The sequence below is a fragment of the Erigeron canadensis genome, chromosome 5 (assembly GCF_010389155.1).
Source record: "Erigeron canadensis isolate Cc75 chromosome 5, C_canadensis_v1, whole genome shotgun sequence".
Classification (NCBI taxonomy): domain Eukaryota; kingdom Viridiplantae; phylum Streptophyta; class Magnoliopsida; order Asterales; family Asteraceae; genus Erigeron; species Erigeron canadensis.
The window spans coordinates 3,074,788-3,091,936 of NC_057765.1; the positions used below are offsets into that span (position 1 = coordinate 3,074,788).

At 33.2% G+C, this 17,149-nt stretch overlaps 2 protein-coding genes across 3 annotated transcripts; both read left to right on the plus strand.

Moving 5' to 3' along the window:
- The first annotated feature begins 612 nt into the window (after positions 1-612).
- On the plus strand, positions 613-9,548 carry LOC122602152. Of its 2 annotated transcripts, none has more exons than XM_043774874.1 (10): positions 613-877; positions 4,346-4,450; positions 4,897-4,985; positions 5,624-5,717; positions 6,165-6,291; positions 6,399-6,512; positions 7,021-7,219; positions 7,736-7,781; positions 8,176-8,251; positions 8,938-9,548. In XM_043774874.1, the coding sequence occupies exons 4-10, from the start codon at positions 5,661-5,663 to the stop codon at positions 9,492-9,494; spliced, it is 1,176 nt and encodes a 391-aa protein (XP_043630809.1). In that variant the 5' UTR covers positions 613-877; positions 4,346-4,450; positions 4,897-4,985; positions 5,624-5,660; the 3' UTR covers positions 9,495-9,548. The 2 variants fall into 2 exon arrangements, with proteins under 2 accessions (XP_043630809.1, XP_043630810.1); XM_043774875.1 differs by having other exon boundaries at positions 4,897-4,953.
- Positions 9,549-12,203: 2,655 nt separating this feature from the next.
- LOC122600467 (transcription initiation factor IIA subunit 2) lies at positions 12,204-15,493 on the plus strand. The gene is made up of 4 exons (XM_043773184.1): positions 12,204-12,250; positions 13,731-13,866; positions 13,958-14,008; positions 15,195-15,493. Exons 2-4 carry the CDS (start codon positions 13,738-13,740, stop codon positions 15,333-15,335), a joined length of 321 nt encoding a protein of 106 aa, XP_043629119.1. The 5' UTR covers positions 12,204-12,250; positions 13,731-13,737; the 3' UTR covers positions 15,336-15,493.
- Positions 15,494-17,149: the final 1,656 nt, after the last annotated feature.

A 17,149-nucleotide genomic window follows, 5' to 3' on the forward strand; every position in this document is an offset into this window, starting at 1 on the left:
TATTATTGTTAATAATTACTTCGTATTAGTTAAAAAAAATTTTAAATTTTATAAAAAATTATTAATACTTATAAAGTTTATTATTACTTATTAAAGTCTTTTATATAAGAATCTAATCCTAGATTATAAATTTTAATATTATTCGATAAAAATATTATTTTATAAAAAATTAATAATTTATATATATATATTTTTAAAAATATTCTTTTAAAAAATTATAAATAATGATTATATAAGTATTTATAATTATTGTATAAAAATATTTATAATTTTTTAAAATTTTATTACTATTTAATAAAAAAATTCCTATTAAAAATCTAACTTTAGTTTATAAAGTTTAATCTTATTCTATAAAAATATTTATATTTTATGAAAAATTAATAATATTTTATATAGATTTTTATATTTTGTAGAATATTACAAATTAAAAAAAATATATTTCAATTTTTATTATTATTATTTTTATAATTAATATTATAAATTCCATTCAATTCCACTCAATCAAACACAAAATATTTATCACATTCAAAAATTCCTTTTAACGTATTTCAATTCACTATACCACGTCATTAAACAGCCCACATACACATTTGATGCGGCATTGTATGTGGGTATAATGGACTTTTTAACCTTCCCCCAAAATTTACAATCTCTCTGCGTACAATCACCCTGGCCTATAACACCACCGTATCACCATCAGCCCACCACCACCTCCATTAATATTTAGACGTAACGTTGGATAAGAAAGATCGATCTTGACCGACGCCTGTGAAAGGAACAAGTGTTGAAATCCCAGAATGTCTTCTTCATCTTCACCCTACAACCTGCGCCGCTGCCATTGTTAAAGCTCCGACCATCGCCGCCCAAAATTGTCAAGGTCACTTTTCTTTTTATCATTTAATTTTTGTTAAAGCCCAAAATACCATCCCAACTCAATTGACTGTGAAGGGTTGGAAAAAAAATAGTTTATTTTTTATTTATCTGTTTGTAATTATTAGATGTTAAAAAAAAAAAAAGTAAATGGGTGAGAACCTCTGGTCCCATGTACCTTTTTGATACTCAGAGCACACCGCATAAAACTCATGCCTAAGTCACCATCACAAGATATAGTTTCTCCACTTGCTTTTGGCTAGTTTTGAACTTGTGGGCCCATATGGTCACATGATGGCGGTAGCATTGGGTTTCAGCTACTTGTTTATCCAATAGTTATCTCTGGATATGAAAGATCAGGTTCAGTCGAGTCTTCGATATCAGTCATGTGTAGTCGATATCAAACCCGTTAGATTTTCACATCTTTTGGTCCACAAGTTTTGATGTATATAAGGTTTTTCGGTCATTATATTAGTTAATCCCAAGTAGTATGTTCATGGTATCATTTTTTAGGCTCTGAATGCTTAGATATATACTTATCCTTGTGTCGTTTAGACTTTTGATATAAAGCTGTAATGATAATCCGTGAGACTAGACTTTACCAAATTCTCATACTTATAGATATTAAACCAAACATTAGTTTTGTGAATGATACTCAGTCTAATGCATAACGAATACTGCAGTTTTAAGTAATCATATCCATTCCCATGTCGTTCTGATATCATACCGATACTCATAGCTAATCCTGACTAACGGCACCTTATTATAGTACAAGTCTTGGGTATTAAGTTTGAGGATCAGTAGCGGAAATAGTCTTGACGATCAACATTAATCTTAGTTGACACATAGTTATCTAAGTTGCATAGGTAATACCTTTTTGTCTTGGGTCAGTGATGTGAGATGTCCAATGGGAGCACCACTGGTGAGCCGGTCTTGTCCATATTCTGATGTAAAGTGAAGTTGATCATTCTTACCCAATTTATATGAATGTTGGCAGCATTGAACTTTATACAAAAATAAATCTAAGCTAACGGTTTATACTAACACTTGTGGTTTCGTGGTTATGTAATAGGGATAAGTACCTGGTAATGTAATAAAATATGCACGAATGTTTATGTTATGTAATGAACTACCTAGATGTTTATTGTATGTAATGAACTTTCAAATCTCGGTTATTGAATGTACCCGGGTATATGTGGCAACTATCTAAGCTGCCACTTGTACGCTTTTGATTGATCGAATACACTACTAGAAACAAGGCTATCCTTGACCCGCTTTTTTTGACCCACGCTTCAAGATGACTCGCAAAAAACGTGAGTCATAAAAAAACTGTCTTATAAAAGATGACACGCAATTTTAAAAGTCATAAAATACCGTCATGTGCTCCAAAAAATTCAAACTTATAGGCGGCTTTTTACTCCAAAAACTGAAATCACTTTTTTCAAAAATTAAACCCTTCATACATTTACAACTAGCCTTGTACCCGCGCGATGTAGCGGGACATTGGAAAAAACGTTGGTTAAGTAGCGGTACCGTGTTATTATGTGAATGTATGATTCAACTAAAGTGTTTCTTAGTCCGGCTGAAAGTGCAAACCGTCGTCGTTGTTTTAGAGCGAACGTTTTTTATGTTGATTGATTATTAAATTCAGTAACGTACATGTGTTATTTTGGTATACTATGTGAGCAACTTCAGGGAAGGGAAGGACACACGTAAGATTTTTTTTTAAGGGTAGTTTTGGAATTTCAGGGATGAAGTGTTTGATGGTAGTATAAATTAAAAGGGTAAATTAGAGATTTTAAAGGTAGAGTGTTAAATTTTTAGGGGTAGTTTGTTTATATAGATAGTATAGATATACCTGACAAACCTTTTCTGTAACCTAAAACTTCACAATGCCTTCCTTCTTCCCCTTCCAAAAAAAAAAAAACAGATCCAGACTTTTGCATCATCATCTCTTTCTCACCTAACAACGAATTTGTGAGAAAGTTGTTTCCCAATCAAAAATTAAACGTGAACTGTGAACATACGAAATTGTTTCCCAAACCAATCCCACTAAGAGCTCGTTGTCACAATACATTGATTCTACCTTAAAAAGTTGAAGGCTTAAAAAGTTGTTTCAGTTTTACCAAAAAGCTCCTCAAAATTAAAAACCTCCAAAAACCATACGACAAAAATCAAGTGTTTCACTTCGTTCTGTCCATCTCCGCTAGCATATTCGTCTGTTCCTGGAAATCTTTTAGTCAAATCTGGTACTCTTTATGTCTCACTCTCATTTCCGATATTTTTATGTATGTGTGAAGTTTTTGATTTTGGTGGGCTTTATTTGTTTATTTTTGATATTGGTTTTGAAGATATGTAATAAAGCACACAACTTGTTTGATGAAATGCGTCTGAGACATGACCACTTGTAATTTTGAAAGTATGAAACTTTTTGTTAGTCGGTATATTATAATATGCATACGCACACAAAATTTGATGAAAAAGCCATCAGTTTTAAAGTTCAATGTAGTTAATTTGATGGAAATGTAGCCTGTTAATCGAATTTTGTTATTTTATCAATTTAATTTCATTTAGCTGTCTTATTTGATTTTTTTAGGGTTTAATTATCATAAATAGTATTGTGACTGTCTTGTATGTATTAATATATATATGTATTGCTTTTGATTTTTTTTGTATGTGGGTGCTGTTTAGCCTAATGAAACATATGTTACTGTGTGATCTTAATACTTACCTAACGAATGTGGGACTCAATATGTAATCTTACTTATACTTGAAATTTGTATAGTAGTTGGTCAACTTGAAAGAACGGTTATTTGATGTTGAATCCGTTGGATATGGCCATGTGGTTATATATGTAGAAATCTTGTCCTTTATCCATTTTGTTCGTCATGTGTATAATGACCCGTTAGGATCATTTCATGTGTAAAATGGCAAATTTTGAGTTAAATGAGTCTTAAATAAGGTTTGAAGTGTATGCATGTTTGTAAGTCTACTAGAATACGTTGGAAGTAGTTTGTATAAATCAGGGTTATGCTGGTCCAAGTTTGAGTCATTGGCCCGTTTGACCCGTTTGAGCCCGAATTACAAAATGGACAGTTCCAACATGTTTCAAATGTAAAAGCATATAGATCTGTATATTTTTTAGGTCTAAAGCGGTCGATTTCGGGAATTTAGAATGTTTGAAGAAAAATGTCAAAGAGTCACTTTCATGCCTACTTCAAGGGCCTGTAAATTTACATGGGTCAGGTTTTGCTGTAAGGTAACTGTTGCGTTGAAAAGTAGAGTTCAAGGGCTTTGAAATGGTATAGGATATGTCCAATTTTGCCTAACGAAAAGGGGTTAAAAAGCTGCTCCAAAACTGCTGCTAAGCTGCTGTAAAAACTGCAGAAACAGCACTTTTATATAGAATATAGCATCATGTGCTTTATATCTCAGCAATTGGCACTCTAACATGCTACCTATAACTGAATTGCAGGTTTTTGCGAAGTTGCTGCAACCTCCTATTGACGAGGCCGAGGCTATAGTACAGATGCGATTTCCCGTAGCTCGTTTAGTCACCTGTGATTAGCATGGTTCTCAGGTCACAAATTTCTCATCTTAATTTATGAATTATTGCCTTATCACCAAGATAAAATGAACAAATTAGTATAAATGCTGGAATTGTGAATATGCATAATTATGTGTCACTTGGCCATTTTAGGTGCTACAGCCTATAAATGCTCCTCTGATGAACTCATGAATTTCATGTTGAGTTCCCTTTTGTGGCAGATTATGTTACTTGTTCGGCCCATGTCTTACTTTTATCAAGTTTTACCTATTGTACCATATATGCAGTATTAGAGTTGACAATTGGGCAGTTCAAAATGGGTATGTTTTGAACAGGTAGGATTGATCTAGAACACTTTCAGCCAGAAGCTTTAGATTTTGCACAATCTTATGTGACACTTCAAGTTGCAGTTGCTACTCTTATATATGAAATGGAAGTTTTAGTGTGAGATGATCATACATGTTATTTATATTTTGCAGGCTAGGATGGGATCTTTTCTAAAAAATTTGCTATATCACAGAGGCTTGGTATAAGAGGTTCTGCTTGAGTATTAAAGTTATAAATTTAGGTGTTTCCAACTCTTAAGCTCTTACTTGTCTTGTGTAGTTTGTTTCACATCTAAATAACGTTATTTAGACGTGTAATGGTTAACTTTAGAATTGTAAATGAGTTTGTATTTGAATTAAACGCGTTGTTTTGATATATATGAAATGCATTATTTTAATATTTGTGTTTTTAATTTTGTATTATCAGGTTTTTAATTCTCATTTAATAGAAAAATTAGGAACTGAAAAAAATTATTTTTTTTTATAAAAAAAATAGGTTATGACACGCAAAAAGGCACGTCATAAAAAGGGGTCATAAATGCGTGTCATAAGTGCGCGTCATAAATGCGCGTCATAGACGGATGACGCCCAAATGCGGGTCATGAAAATTTATGACTGGTCCTTCCTTGACGCGCATTTGCGCGTCATCTGACCCATTTATGACGCGCATTGCGGGTCAAGAAAAGCCCTTTTTGTAGTAGTGATACATCCAATAACCTAGATTTGAAAGTTCATTACATACAAATATACAATAAACATCTATGTAGTTCATTACACAACATAAACATTTGTGCATAGTTTATTACATTCCTAGGTACCTATCCTTATGTTATATTGTAATGTTATTCCTAACACAGACACCAAACTTATTGATTATCAGGTGACTTTTATGCATCTCTCGAAAGATCAGTAACACAATGGATCTCGATCCCTTTAGACTTGACATTGATGAGCTAATTAATGAGTTTGCAGAGGTATTCACTGAAATCTCTCTCTCTCTCTCTCTCTATTGTATCTTTTGTTCAGTCTTGATTTGTAGAGCCTGTAGAGGTGGCAAAATGAGCGTATTAGGAGGGGTTGGTACTTGGTAATAGGTTGTTACAAGTCAAGTGGGCTGACTTGAATCTGTCGGAAAAAAAACCCATTAAGTTGTATATTGTATGTATATTGCTTCTGGAATAAGCTTTTTTTTTCTTGATATCAAATTAGTTAATGGCTTAGAAGGTTTTATACATTAACTTTGCACTTTGGACAATGCATCAGTTTCCTTTTTGGCTCTTTTTTGTGTACCAGTTAACCCTTTAGATATAAATCATAACCCAGATTGATCGGTTCAAAGTTAACGGTTTGAAACTACCACTTCTATTGAATAATTGGTACTCTTTATGATGAACATTACCAGTTTATTGAAATTATTACAGGGTGAAATGACTTCATTGGCTGATATGAAGAGGATATGGCTTTTCAAAAAGTTCTCATGTATCTATGCAGCTAAGCCCAGCACAAAATTGGGGTTTTTTATGCAATCTTTGTATGCCCATTCCATAGGTATACCGTATACCCTCAAGATTTAAAATTGTTTCAGTAACGGAATAATGCATGTCCTTGGTTCATTACGATATAATATGGATAATACTGTTTATGTTCTTCTGCAGGTTATATGACGTCTACTACGTCTCTGTCACACAGGCTGGGTGGTCTTTATTGCCTTTACTGCCTACATGAAACGCAACCATTTAAGCCCCCCTTCAGAATTTATATATGCACACGTATGTTATCACATTCTCCTGAATCTGTTGCTTCATCTCTAAATGGGTTTAAGTGGAAGAAAGAACAAAAAAAGGAAATGAAATCTAGGTTAAACGAAACAGCTTAAATAGGTTAAACACGTTGAAAGTCACTCAAAGTGTATTTTGAATGCATTAAGACCCCTATCCTTCTAAATCAGTATATTTAAAATGTTATCTGGTTAGTAAAATGTTAATGATTTTTGTAAATCATATTTGGCATACTATTTATCTATACCAAATTTAAAAACTTCAGACAAAATAAAAAAGATTCACGTTAAACCAGCCAACACAACCTGAAACAATTTTTACGGGTTCAAACTTGAACCCACTCTAACTTGTTACCCAACCCACCTATTTCTTCACCAATTCTAACTTAGGGATCCGACAAAATGGAAGAAGAAACAGTTTTGACTTGTGATATCGTTTGAGTCTCTAAAATTTCTTCTTTTATAAGTTAATATATTCTACATTACCTTCCATTCGACAGGTGAAATGAAGAGGCTCAAGGAGCTGATTACTGACGCAAAGAAAGAGAATATAGGAGTTGTTGCACCATTAGTCAATAGTATGCTAGATAGGAACTTGTTCCTTTTTGGGGCTTTTGACTTGAAAGAAGGATCCACAGAAGAGAGAGTTAAGGAACTAACCGAAATGCAGAATGCCCGTATTCAACATGCAAATAAAAAGTAAATCCTTAGTCATTTCTTAATCCTTTTTTTCAACTACACTGTTGCTCTGCCTATGCAGCTACTAGGTTTACTTCTTCGTGAGTTGAAGAGCAATAATTCATGTCATGCATATAACTAGAGGTGGCACTTTGACCCATATACTTACAAATCAATCTGGTTGAGCTATGTTTGATCTATAAACGGTCAGATGGGCTAAACTAGAGGTTTTTACTCAAAGGGAACTGGGTTAAAGTGATTCCAAGTCCATTAAAATGCATAAAAACCTCCTTAATTGGTTTGGTAGAAAGATTAAATTATTTTTGTAATCTGATGGCACACTTATGTGGTTGCAAGTTAGTGCGCCACCCTGTTTTGACCCACATTAAAATGTTACCATTTTCAACTGTTACCCAACTCTCGTCACCTGTATATGTAACTTTTGCAAAACCAAAGATCTTGGTGCACCATGTTGCTTCTTATGTGTTATAACATGAACTATCATTAATTCTTGGTTTACTCCTTGTTTTGGAATAGGTTATTTGCAGACACACAGATTAAACGTTACATCCACATGGACATGGTGAGTATGCAAATTCATTCCCTTTATATAATATGTAGGGGTTGTTTAGTTATGCCTTTGCGAAGCGATTATCCGACTTCAAGTATCAGATAAAAATTGTTACTAGAATTGTGTTATTATTTGTGTTTTCGAAGTAATTGTCTCAACTTTAAGAATCAGAGATCAGAACAAGGCATGTATATAATCATACTTAAGAATAATTATGTTAACTCATGACCAGTCACAAAATGTCAAATTTCTTGGGTATTTGCGACAACCATATGCCAGCTTTGTATTTTCAGCAACCCCCTCTCTTTTCTCCTCTTTTTTCCTCCTCCTCAAACAAACACAAACGCTATATGCACATCCAGAGTTTTTATTTGAGATGCTGATTCAGTTCATGCTTCTGATCCAGGGAAAAGAAGTTGATCTTGATTCCCTCACAAAGATGTCAAGAGATTATTACATTGCGAAAGAGCTAGCCATTAAAGGTTCTTTCTCATCCTCATAAAATCCTGCATATTTTAATTGTTTTTACTTTATTTTATAGTCTAATAAAGCCCGATAGTTCATTCCAGCATGTCGAAGTTTCCTCTCGTATATTTAGTCTGAAGTCGCATGTTCCATTTCAAAGGCAAACACAAGTTTTAGGAGTTGTGACTCGTGGATTTTTTTTGTCTGCCATGCTAATTATGATAGAGATTAGAGAGGCTCAATATTTGTATAAAACTATAGGTGGCAAGCTGCAGGCAGACTGGGTAATATGTCCAAACAAAATTTTTGGGTTGGAACGAGCACCTAAGAATAATCTCTTATCCAATTTTAAATTCTTACTGCTACAATTTATCCAGCTAGTTCTGGCTACAGAAATCAGAATGTTACCATAATAATGTGACTCTTTGAATAAAACTATTTAGGTAGTTGTATGCATGATAAGTATGCATTTTCATCCCATTTGTCATGCTCCATATATTGTGTGATACTTAAGTTTGACACATTTGACATATTAAGCAGTTAAAATCAATCTATCCATATGTATGTGGGGTGTAACTGCCACCTCATACTTCTTGCAAATTTTAGTTTTTCCAGCTCAATAAATGTAGTTATAGACATCTTTATTGAAACCCTATAGATTCTTGTTTTTCATTTACATTTTTTTCTGTGGGTCATGCAACAGAAGCTGAAAAGTTGGTAAACACACAAGACATAAAGCACATTGCAGAAAACCAGACGCTGATTGGAGATATAATAGGGAAAACAACTGAAGACTGGAACATTCAGAAAGAAACATTCTATCAGAAAACGGGGCTCAACCAGGGCCTCAATCAACAGCAACTGACTGAAAACCTAAACTTTGAGAAACAAAATGGCAATGGAAACTTGGACGCAGCCGAGTTCAACGCGAATATAGAAATGGAAGATGCACATGCAGGAAATGATGATGACTTTTGTGATGTACCATTGAACATAGAAACGGAAGATGCAGATGCAGGTGCAGGAAATGATGACAACTTTTGTGATGAACTAGAGAAGCAGCTGTCATCTTGGAACGGCAACGGAAACTTGGACGCAACCGAGTTCAATGAGAATATAGAAATGGAAGATGCGCATACAGGAAATGATAACTTTTGTGATGTACCATTGAACATAGAAACGGGAGATGCAGATGCAGGAAATGATGACAACTTCTGTAATGAACTAGAGCAGCAACTGCTATTTTGGACAGAATCCTAGCTGTATAATATGCATTAACATACAAGTTCGGGTGATGGATGTTTAGTCTTGTCATGTTATGCTTTTTTTTTTTTTTTTTTTTGTTTAAGCATTTTTGTTAGATATGCATATAGTAACCTGGTGAACTTTGACAAACAGATAAAATTATAAAAATACAGATATTGTTGGCATCTTTTAAAAAGGTGAGGTGAAATGACAGATATTGGGCCCGTTCCCGGTTGTATAGATTTTTGAAAGATAGGTAGCTGGTTACCATCGTTCACGCTCTCACGCCGATCAACAAGGACAACTGCTTATTACCCAAGGCATGGATTTGCTGTTGGTGGAGCCACATTGAGTCGAAAGTTGGCTATGGCCACCCAAAACGATTGAGATTTTTTAAAGTTGGAAATAGCTTTTATGGTTGGAGATTCAAAAACAATTTTTGAATCTTAACATTTGATTAAAATTTAAATACCAAGATCCCTTCATCTTTACTAATAAGTTTTTTCCAACTTCAGATGATTCTCATCCATCCCAGATCTCAATTCCTGATTGAGGTAGACCTCAATTCCCGACTACACTATACCTCAACACCATAACCAACCATCTCAATAAAAAGTAGTTGTTTTATTTTCCTTCTTTAATCTTTACATTCGCTCAATACTATTTTAAAAATAAATGAAAAGACGTTTTTCTTAGAAGACTTGCCACTCTCCGAACTTTGTTTTCTTGTTTCACAAATCTCCCTATTCTACTAAAGGAGGAAACAATGTGACCCGAGATTTGCTTAATTGTCAAGTTTTTAACCTAAGCCGTACATAATTATGAGGTAAGGGATGATGAAATTAATGTGTTTTTCGTGGTGTTTTAATGTGTGTATATCCATATTAAAATTGAAATTGTCATTTCATATGCTAAGCTACTGCCGTTTTCCATGTATATGTGTTTCATGTATGTATTGTATCTATTGTATGAATGTAGTATGTAGTCTAAGGAAGATAGGGGGATGCTTATCAGATATAGCCCAGCTCACTTTTATATATATATATATATATCATAGGTGTCAATAATCCTATAGTCCAAGTACAAATACATTGGAGAGAACAGAGTGATGTTTCAAGAGCATTAAATGTAAGTTGTCTTCCCAAGTAACCTCATCCGACGCATGCTCTGTATAGGCCGATTGGTATATTCAAAATTTGAATTACTATCAGAGATATAGAGAGAGGCCAGGTTCATTACTTTTCTCTTTCATAACACACACACATAGAACAAATTTGAAAAACAAATTCTCTTTATTTTATGTTGGGAAAATAAATATGGCAACTAATAAGATCTTCTTTGTGGATGAACTTGATGCATCAAAAACTTTCGTGAACATGAAGGTGAGGATCACTCGTTGATGGATCAATACTGTTGGGAAGCTTGACATGGTTTTGATTGATTAAAAGGTAACTGATTCATATCCTTCTGTTTTGACCGATTTCTTTATGTGTCTGTTTGGGCCTTATGTTTTTTTCTTGGGTTTGGGCCAACAAAAACGGTGTATACCAAGTGTTATATATTTGAATTCAAACTTTTTCATAATCATTTTTTTAAAAAAATATAACAATAACAACTTGGTTTTTTTCAGCTTATAATTATGCCAAATTAACTATAGCATATGTTAATTTGGGATAATGACAATGTAATGCCCTTAGCATGTATAGATAAAGCAATACAAACAAAATAAGATTTGAATACAAAATCACTTGTCATGTTTTTACGTTCACAAATAAAGGAAGATAACTTGGGGTTTAAGTTTATGTATAAACAAAAATCACCATAAGGTTAACCAATTGTCAAAATTCCGTTAAAGCATATCAACCATTGTTCTCCAGATACAATTTATAATTTTCAGTGCCAATTCTATAACCTAATCGTAAATAAATACAAAATTTTATATCAAAAGGCCCGCGTTTTACGCGGGATCTAAATCTATATTATTATATATCAATTTACGTTGCGTGAGTATTATATTATCGTTTTCCTACAAAATGTTTGTTTTGAAATTAACGTTGTCATGGCACCCTATATGATGTCTTTTGGCGCCCTCCGCATCATGCGGGTGCCATCTATTAACTCAATATATGCTCTAGAAAATTAAAAAATAAAATAAAATTCATGTATGCATTATCTATATCTATATCTATACTCCCTTATAAAGCAAAGTGGATTAAGAAATTAAGCATTTTTTCATTATTCCTAAAATACTTCTAATTACTTTTTTTTCAATACTTTTTATATTTTTTTTCTCGCTAATCATAACTATGTGTGTATCCATCCCTAAAACATATCTTAAATCCTAATCCTAAAACATATCTCCTCTTTGAGTCTCTGCCCTTTCTCGCTAGCTCTGGCACCACCGCTACCAAACCATCATCGTTGACACCATCTCCGTTGTATCGCGTGGGCATACGTCTAGTAAGTTTAAAAATGAAGAATAAAATCAAATATAACCTCTTATAATTTTCGTTAGGCCGGGTCAGGAAAATTAAAATAACTGGGCTGGGCTGGGCTTGGAAGCAATTATTTTTTCCTAAACATCTAGACGTGCTTAAAGACAGAAATACCCTAAAAATATCTTCCAACAACATAAAGACCAGAGGGTAACTTCGTCAATTGAAATTGATACGTCGGTATATCAGCGTATATATAAGGCAGAGCTACAAAAACTAGGGTATAAAAAGCAGATCTCATTCCCTCTTCGCAACAACAAAACCAACGACAACAGTGTGAGTCTCTGATTTCTATATATATATATAAATATAAATATAAATTCATAATCAAATTCTATTCAATAAATTAAATATATACAGGACTTTAAATTTATTTAATTATCACTTTTATTATTTTGTAACATATCTATTTACTGTATGTATATATGTGCATTCGTGAATTTGTGTATATATAAGAATAAATTTTGTATGTATTTTATTATTTTTATAGTAATGATAAATCTGGTGAATAAATTTGTGTAGGATTTTGAGTTTAATATCTCTCGTATTTGTTTAATTTAGTGAATATTACGGAGTAATAATTAAGCTCATTATTATATGTGTGTGTATGTATTAGATACAAATTTTGTATATATATGTCGTTTTTATGTTTTGTTTTAGCCATTTGTATGTGTATATACAAAGTTTTCATTGTATCCGATCACATGTAAGAAAAAATAGAAACGACAACAGGACCCAAACCCTGAGCTGGGCAGGGGGAGGTAAGCCGTAGACAGTTTTACCTCTACGCAAAGGTAGAGAGACTCCTTCCATAAGGACCTCCGGCCACAAAGAGATAAAAATCGGGAAGTGTAAAGGGTTTAGTTTCCATACCTGTCGGTCGAAAATAGCATAAGAAGATATACCTGTCCGCTGGTTATCACCCGGCTACATTAAGAGTAGGGAAGAGTAGCAAACAAGTGACCTAACATACTTTGGCACAGGTTCGACAAAAATAGAAAAATAGTTGGAAACATGTGAATTGACATATATAAGATGCATTGTATGTGAATCAAAAGCTAAATTTATTGTTATGACTCAGAAAGTTTGCAACTTTCACATGTGAATGACTTAACCACGAGTGATATAACATATTAATTAACATGTAATTTAAAAGTTTTTGCAAAAAGCAATTCTCAAATGAGCTCAAGATCAAGAACTGTGAGAGCTATTTTATTACATGTTAAATAAGCATTTAGATGTAATTAACTCTATTCGCGTGTGAAAATTGGTTTTAATTAAAACAAAAAGTTGAAAAACTAGAAAATTACATCAGAATTTACATGTGATTGGATTTCTTCACATGTCAACAATGATCGTTCATCACATGTGAACATATCAAATAACTTGTGATTTAACACATTTTTATCTATTCTTTTTGTCTCAATTGGACCTTTATCACTGTTTACATGTTAGTAGACTTGAATCATATGTGAACGAACAAATAATTCTTGATCTTTTTGTGGTTCTTGTTAACTGAAAAATTTGTAAATTAAAAGGAGCAAGGTTTGAGTCTTTGAACTTTGAATATTGTATCAAGGTTTAGAAATGTGTAACACATCACACACGTGTATATATGTTCATAAACATTTCCATACGGTTTATCATTGAAAATTTTTTCTGTTGGGTCTATGGTGGAAATGTTAATGTATTTGATAGTTTTGTGGAGTTTGTTGGTTTGTTTTTCCAATACTCATTTTATTTGTGAATATAACAGGTTTATCATGGCAACATTTGAATTGTATCGAAGGTCTACCATTGGGATGTGCTTGACTGAAACATTGGATGAGATGGTGTCGAGTGGTGTACTTGGCCCTGAGCTTGCTATCCAAGTACTCGTTCAGTTTGACAAGGTCTCCTTTTGAGTTTGTTTACCTATGTTGTTGAATGCATAGTGTTGGTTAATATGATGCCGATCATGACTCCTTGTTTCATTGATTTTAGTCAATGGCTGAGGCACTGGAAAATCAGGTTAAGACCAAGGTCTCCATTAAGGTAAATGACTGGTTTTTATCCATTTTCCTTTTAAAAAATATTGTGTTGAGCTTAGCGAAATTTGATTGATGAAAGAAACTTTGGTGTGACTCTTGTGTGATTATCTGTTTATATTAGAAAGAGGGTCGAGTAAATTGAATTCTAGTTTCCGTTTTTAAGTTTCTAGAGATACACGATGTGTTCGTCATATAGTGATAAAAGTGTTGACTTAAAAGATTCTTATATGAGCATAGAGTTTATTATTCAGGTTGCATGTCCCCAATATTTCATTTTTATTGCTCGTTTTTAAGTTATATGCACTTTTTGTACTAGTTTTGGCCAGATGAGGTTGTTGATAGCTCAAAAGCTGGTCACTGTTATGTATTTGCATCTGCCAACTTTAAGAATGTTTTACATAGTGTATATGTTATGTGTATCTTGAATTTCCATGTAACATGTGAAGCACTACCCTTCTACAAGAAAGAGAACACATCTATAGGTAATGTCTGATAAATCACTTACACATTCGAAAAATCTTCTTCATGTTGGGATACTCTCTGTTTACCCTTATTACTTACCCGTTTCAGAAGCTTTATTTTCTTGTTACACACTGCCTAACGACAATCTCAGTTTTTGATACCAGTCTAGGAGATTAGACCAGCCGCAACTCTAAACATATAGTTAGTAAGGCGGGTACCTTCTAAACCTGAGCAAACTGTCTGACCTTACCTAACCTAACCCAAAGTGAAAGTATCTGTTATCTCTAATGAGTACTAATTAGTAATGGCAGCACCTTTAAACAATTTGTAGGAAAATGGGTCAATTTGGGTTCTTGATAACAGCTCAAATGGGTAAAATACAAAAGATTAGCTAAAAAGGGTCAAATAGGTTGGAAGTGGTGTGAAGTGAATTTAACTGCTTAAAACCTCCTAGTTTTTATAAAATTCAAAAAATGGCATTGATACTAAAATAATGTAAAACCTCAGTTTATTTTCCAATGTTGATAGGGCCAAAAGAAAGTATTGGTGGGTTAATGTTTGACCTGAATTTGAAGATGAGCCATTGTGACCTGAACTCAAATTGATCTGCCCAACCCACTTGTTTTGTCATCTCAGCAATAAGCTTTCAGAATTGCATACCATTTTTGGCTTATTGTAAGATGTCATCACTGTATGAAATGCTGATCGTTTCTTATACCATCAAATAGGGGCATTTGCACACTTACAGATTCTGTGACAATGTGTGGACATTCATTCTTCAAGATGCTCTCTTCAAGTATGATGAATCCCAGGAAAATGTTGGTCGAGTCAAGATAGTGGCATGTGACTCGAAGTTGCTAGTCCAATGAGACATGTCTTGGTTCTGGTAAATTTTAGTGTAGAACAAAATATGGGGTTTGTTCCTCTGTTGTATTCTCATGAAATAGAGTGAATTTGAAACAATGTGCCCAGAAACTCGGTTGTTTGATGCTAATTCGTTTCAGTTTTTCACCGTTTCAAAAGTGAATTGCTTGGTACATTTTGCATAGATTTACTTGCATTATGGTATAAGTCGGTTAGCTAATGTATGAGCCAAATATAATAGCTAAATTTTACTTGAAGCTATGAAGAAATATTTCACAATTCTTGATCCCAGTCTCTATGAACATTGTATTGTAATGTTTGGCAACTTGTATTCTTGAGCTATAACTTGATAATTATGTGCAAACACCTTTACTTCTACATTGATTTTGATTTCAACTATCCTTTTATTTCATCGTATTGTAGTCCTCCATATTTTCTTACGCTACTAGTTTATAATTTGACATTAGGTAGATTTTTTTGACCAAAAGGTCTTTTCTGCCAACTCAATTCATAGTGCTGGTTAAACAGATTGTGCTTTAATATGCGGTACTTTCCTGTCACTTTTCTCAACTAAAATGGTTGTTTTGTTCTAATATAAAATGAATTGTTTTTTATAGCATGGATTCATGGAGTTTTTTTTTTTTTTTCTTTTCTTTTTGTCGAATGATTTTCCCATTTTTTATAACAGGATCAATGCCAAAAAGCCAAGATCTATTGATGTTTTTGTCGATTAAGTTTTTATAATGTCATATTTTCTCTTACGTTTTTCTATCATCTTGATAAACATCATAGTAAAAAACACAAAATATCATTAATAAACACACGGTGTTGGTGAAAATCAAACGGTTACTAGATATCCCGTTCACCCGTTGCATGCACGGATATATTGCTAGTAAACGTAAAATGACAAATATAATTTTCTAAGGGTATATATAACTAGTTAGGGGGCTAGGGGCAGATAACTTATTTCTTCCATAATTTTAAGCTATAAGTTTACTTCAAATAACTTACAGGTTTTGAGCTTATAGAAACCATAAGCTACTAAAGTTTTTTGGTTATCAAACAAATATAAACTTCAACTTATGGAAAATCACAAGTTAGTTGCCAAATACACCCTGTGCGCGCACCTACATAATTTGGTTGTAGGAAATTATACTCAATGGCACTATAAAAGATATGATCAGCCACTGAAATTTTTAGAAGCCTCGACTACAATCTCGACCAAAGTACATAGTTTAGTATTTTCCACAATAACCCCTTTTCTCTTATAATATAGACGTGGACACACTTTACATAAGTTGATGCGTAAAGCGGTAAAGTTAAGAAATGCTTAATTTATAGATAAATTACAAATAAATTTTTACAGATCAATGTTGAACCAACAAATTTTTACAGACCAATGTTGAACCAATTAAATTAAAATGCTACAATTCATATTTGGAGGTTTTTGTGCGTAAAGTCTCACTCCATATCATTATTTTTTTAACACCCTTTCTTTTTGGTTAAGTTCTTGATTATTTGGAGGTGTTTATGGTTCACGGTTGGCGTATACTCGAGATTTGTTGCGTCCTGTACTCTCTTTTTTAGAAACTTTTTTGAAATGGCTGTCCTCAAGGATTTTATCACTAATTTGGACTTTGTTGATCCACTTTATTTGCATGCTATTGATATAGTAAGTTTTATAGTGCCATTGGCTTGACCAGTGGAACTTGCCCTTCAAAAAAGTCCAAAAAAGTGCAACTATTAAGTTTTAAACTAAGAGGAACTGAAAATTACAGGTCATTGGCTTGACCAGTGGAACTTGCCCTTCAAACTACAA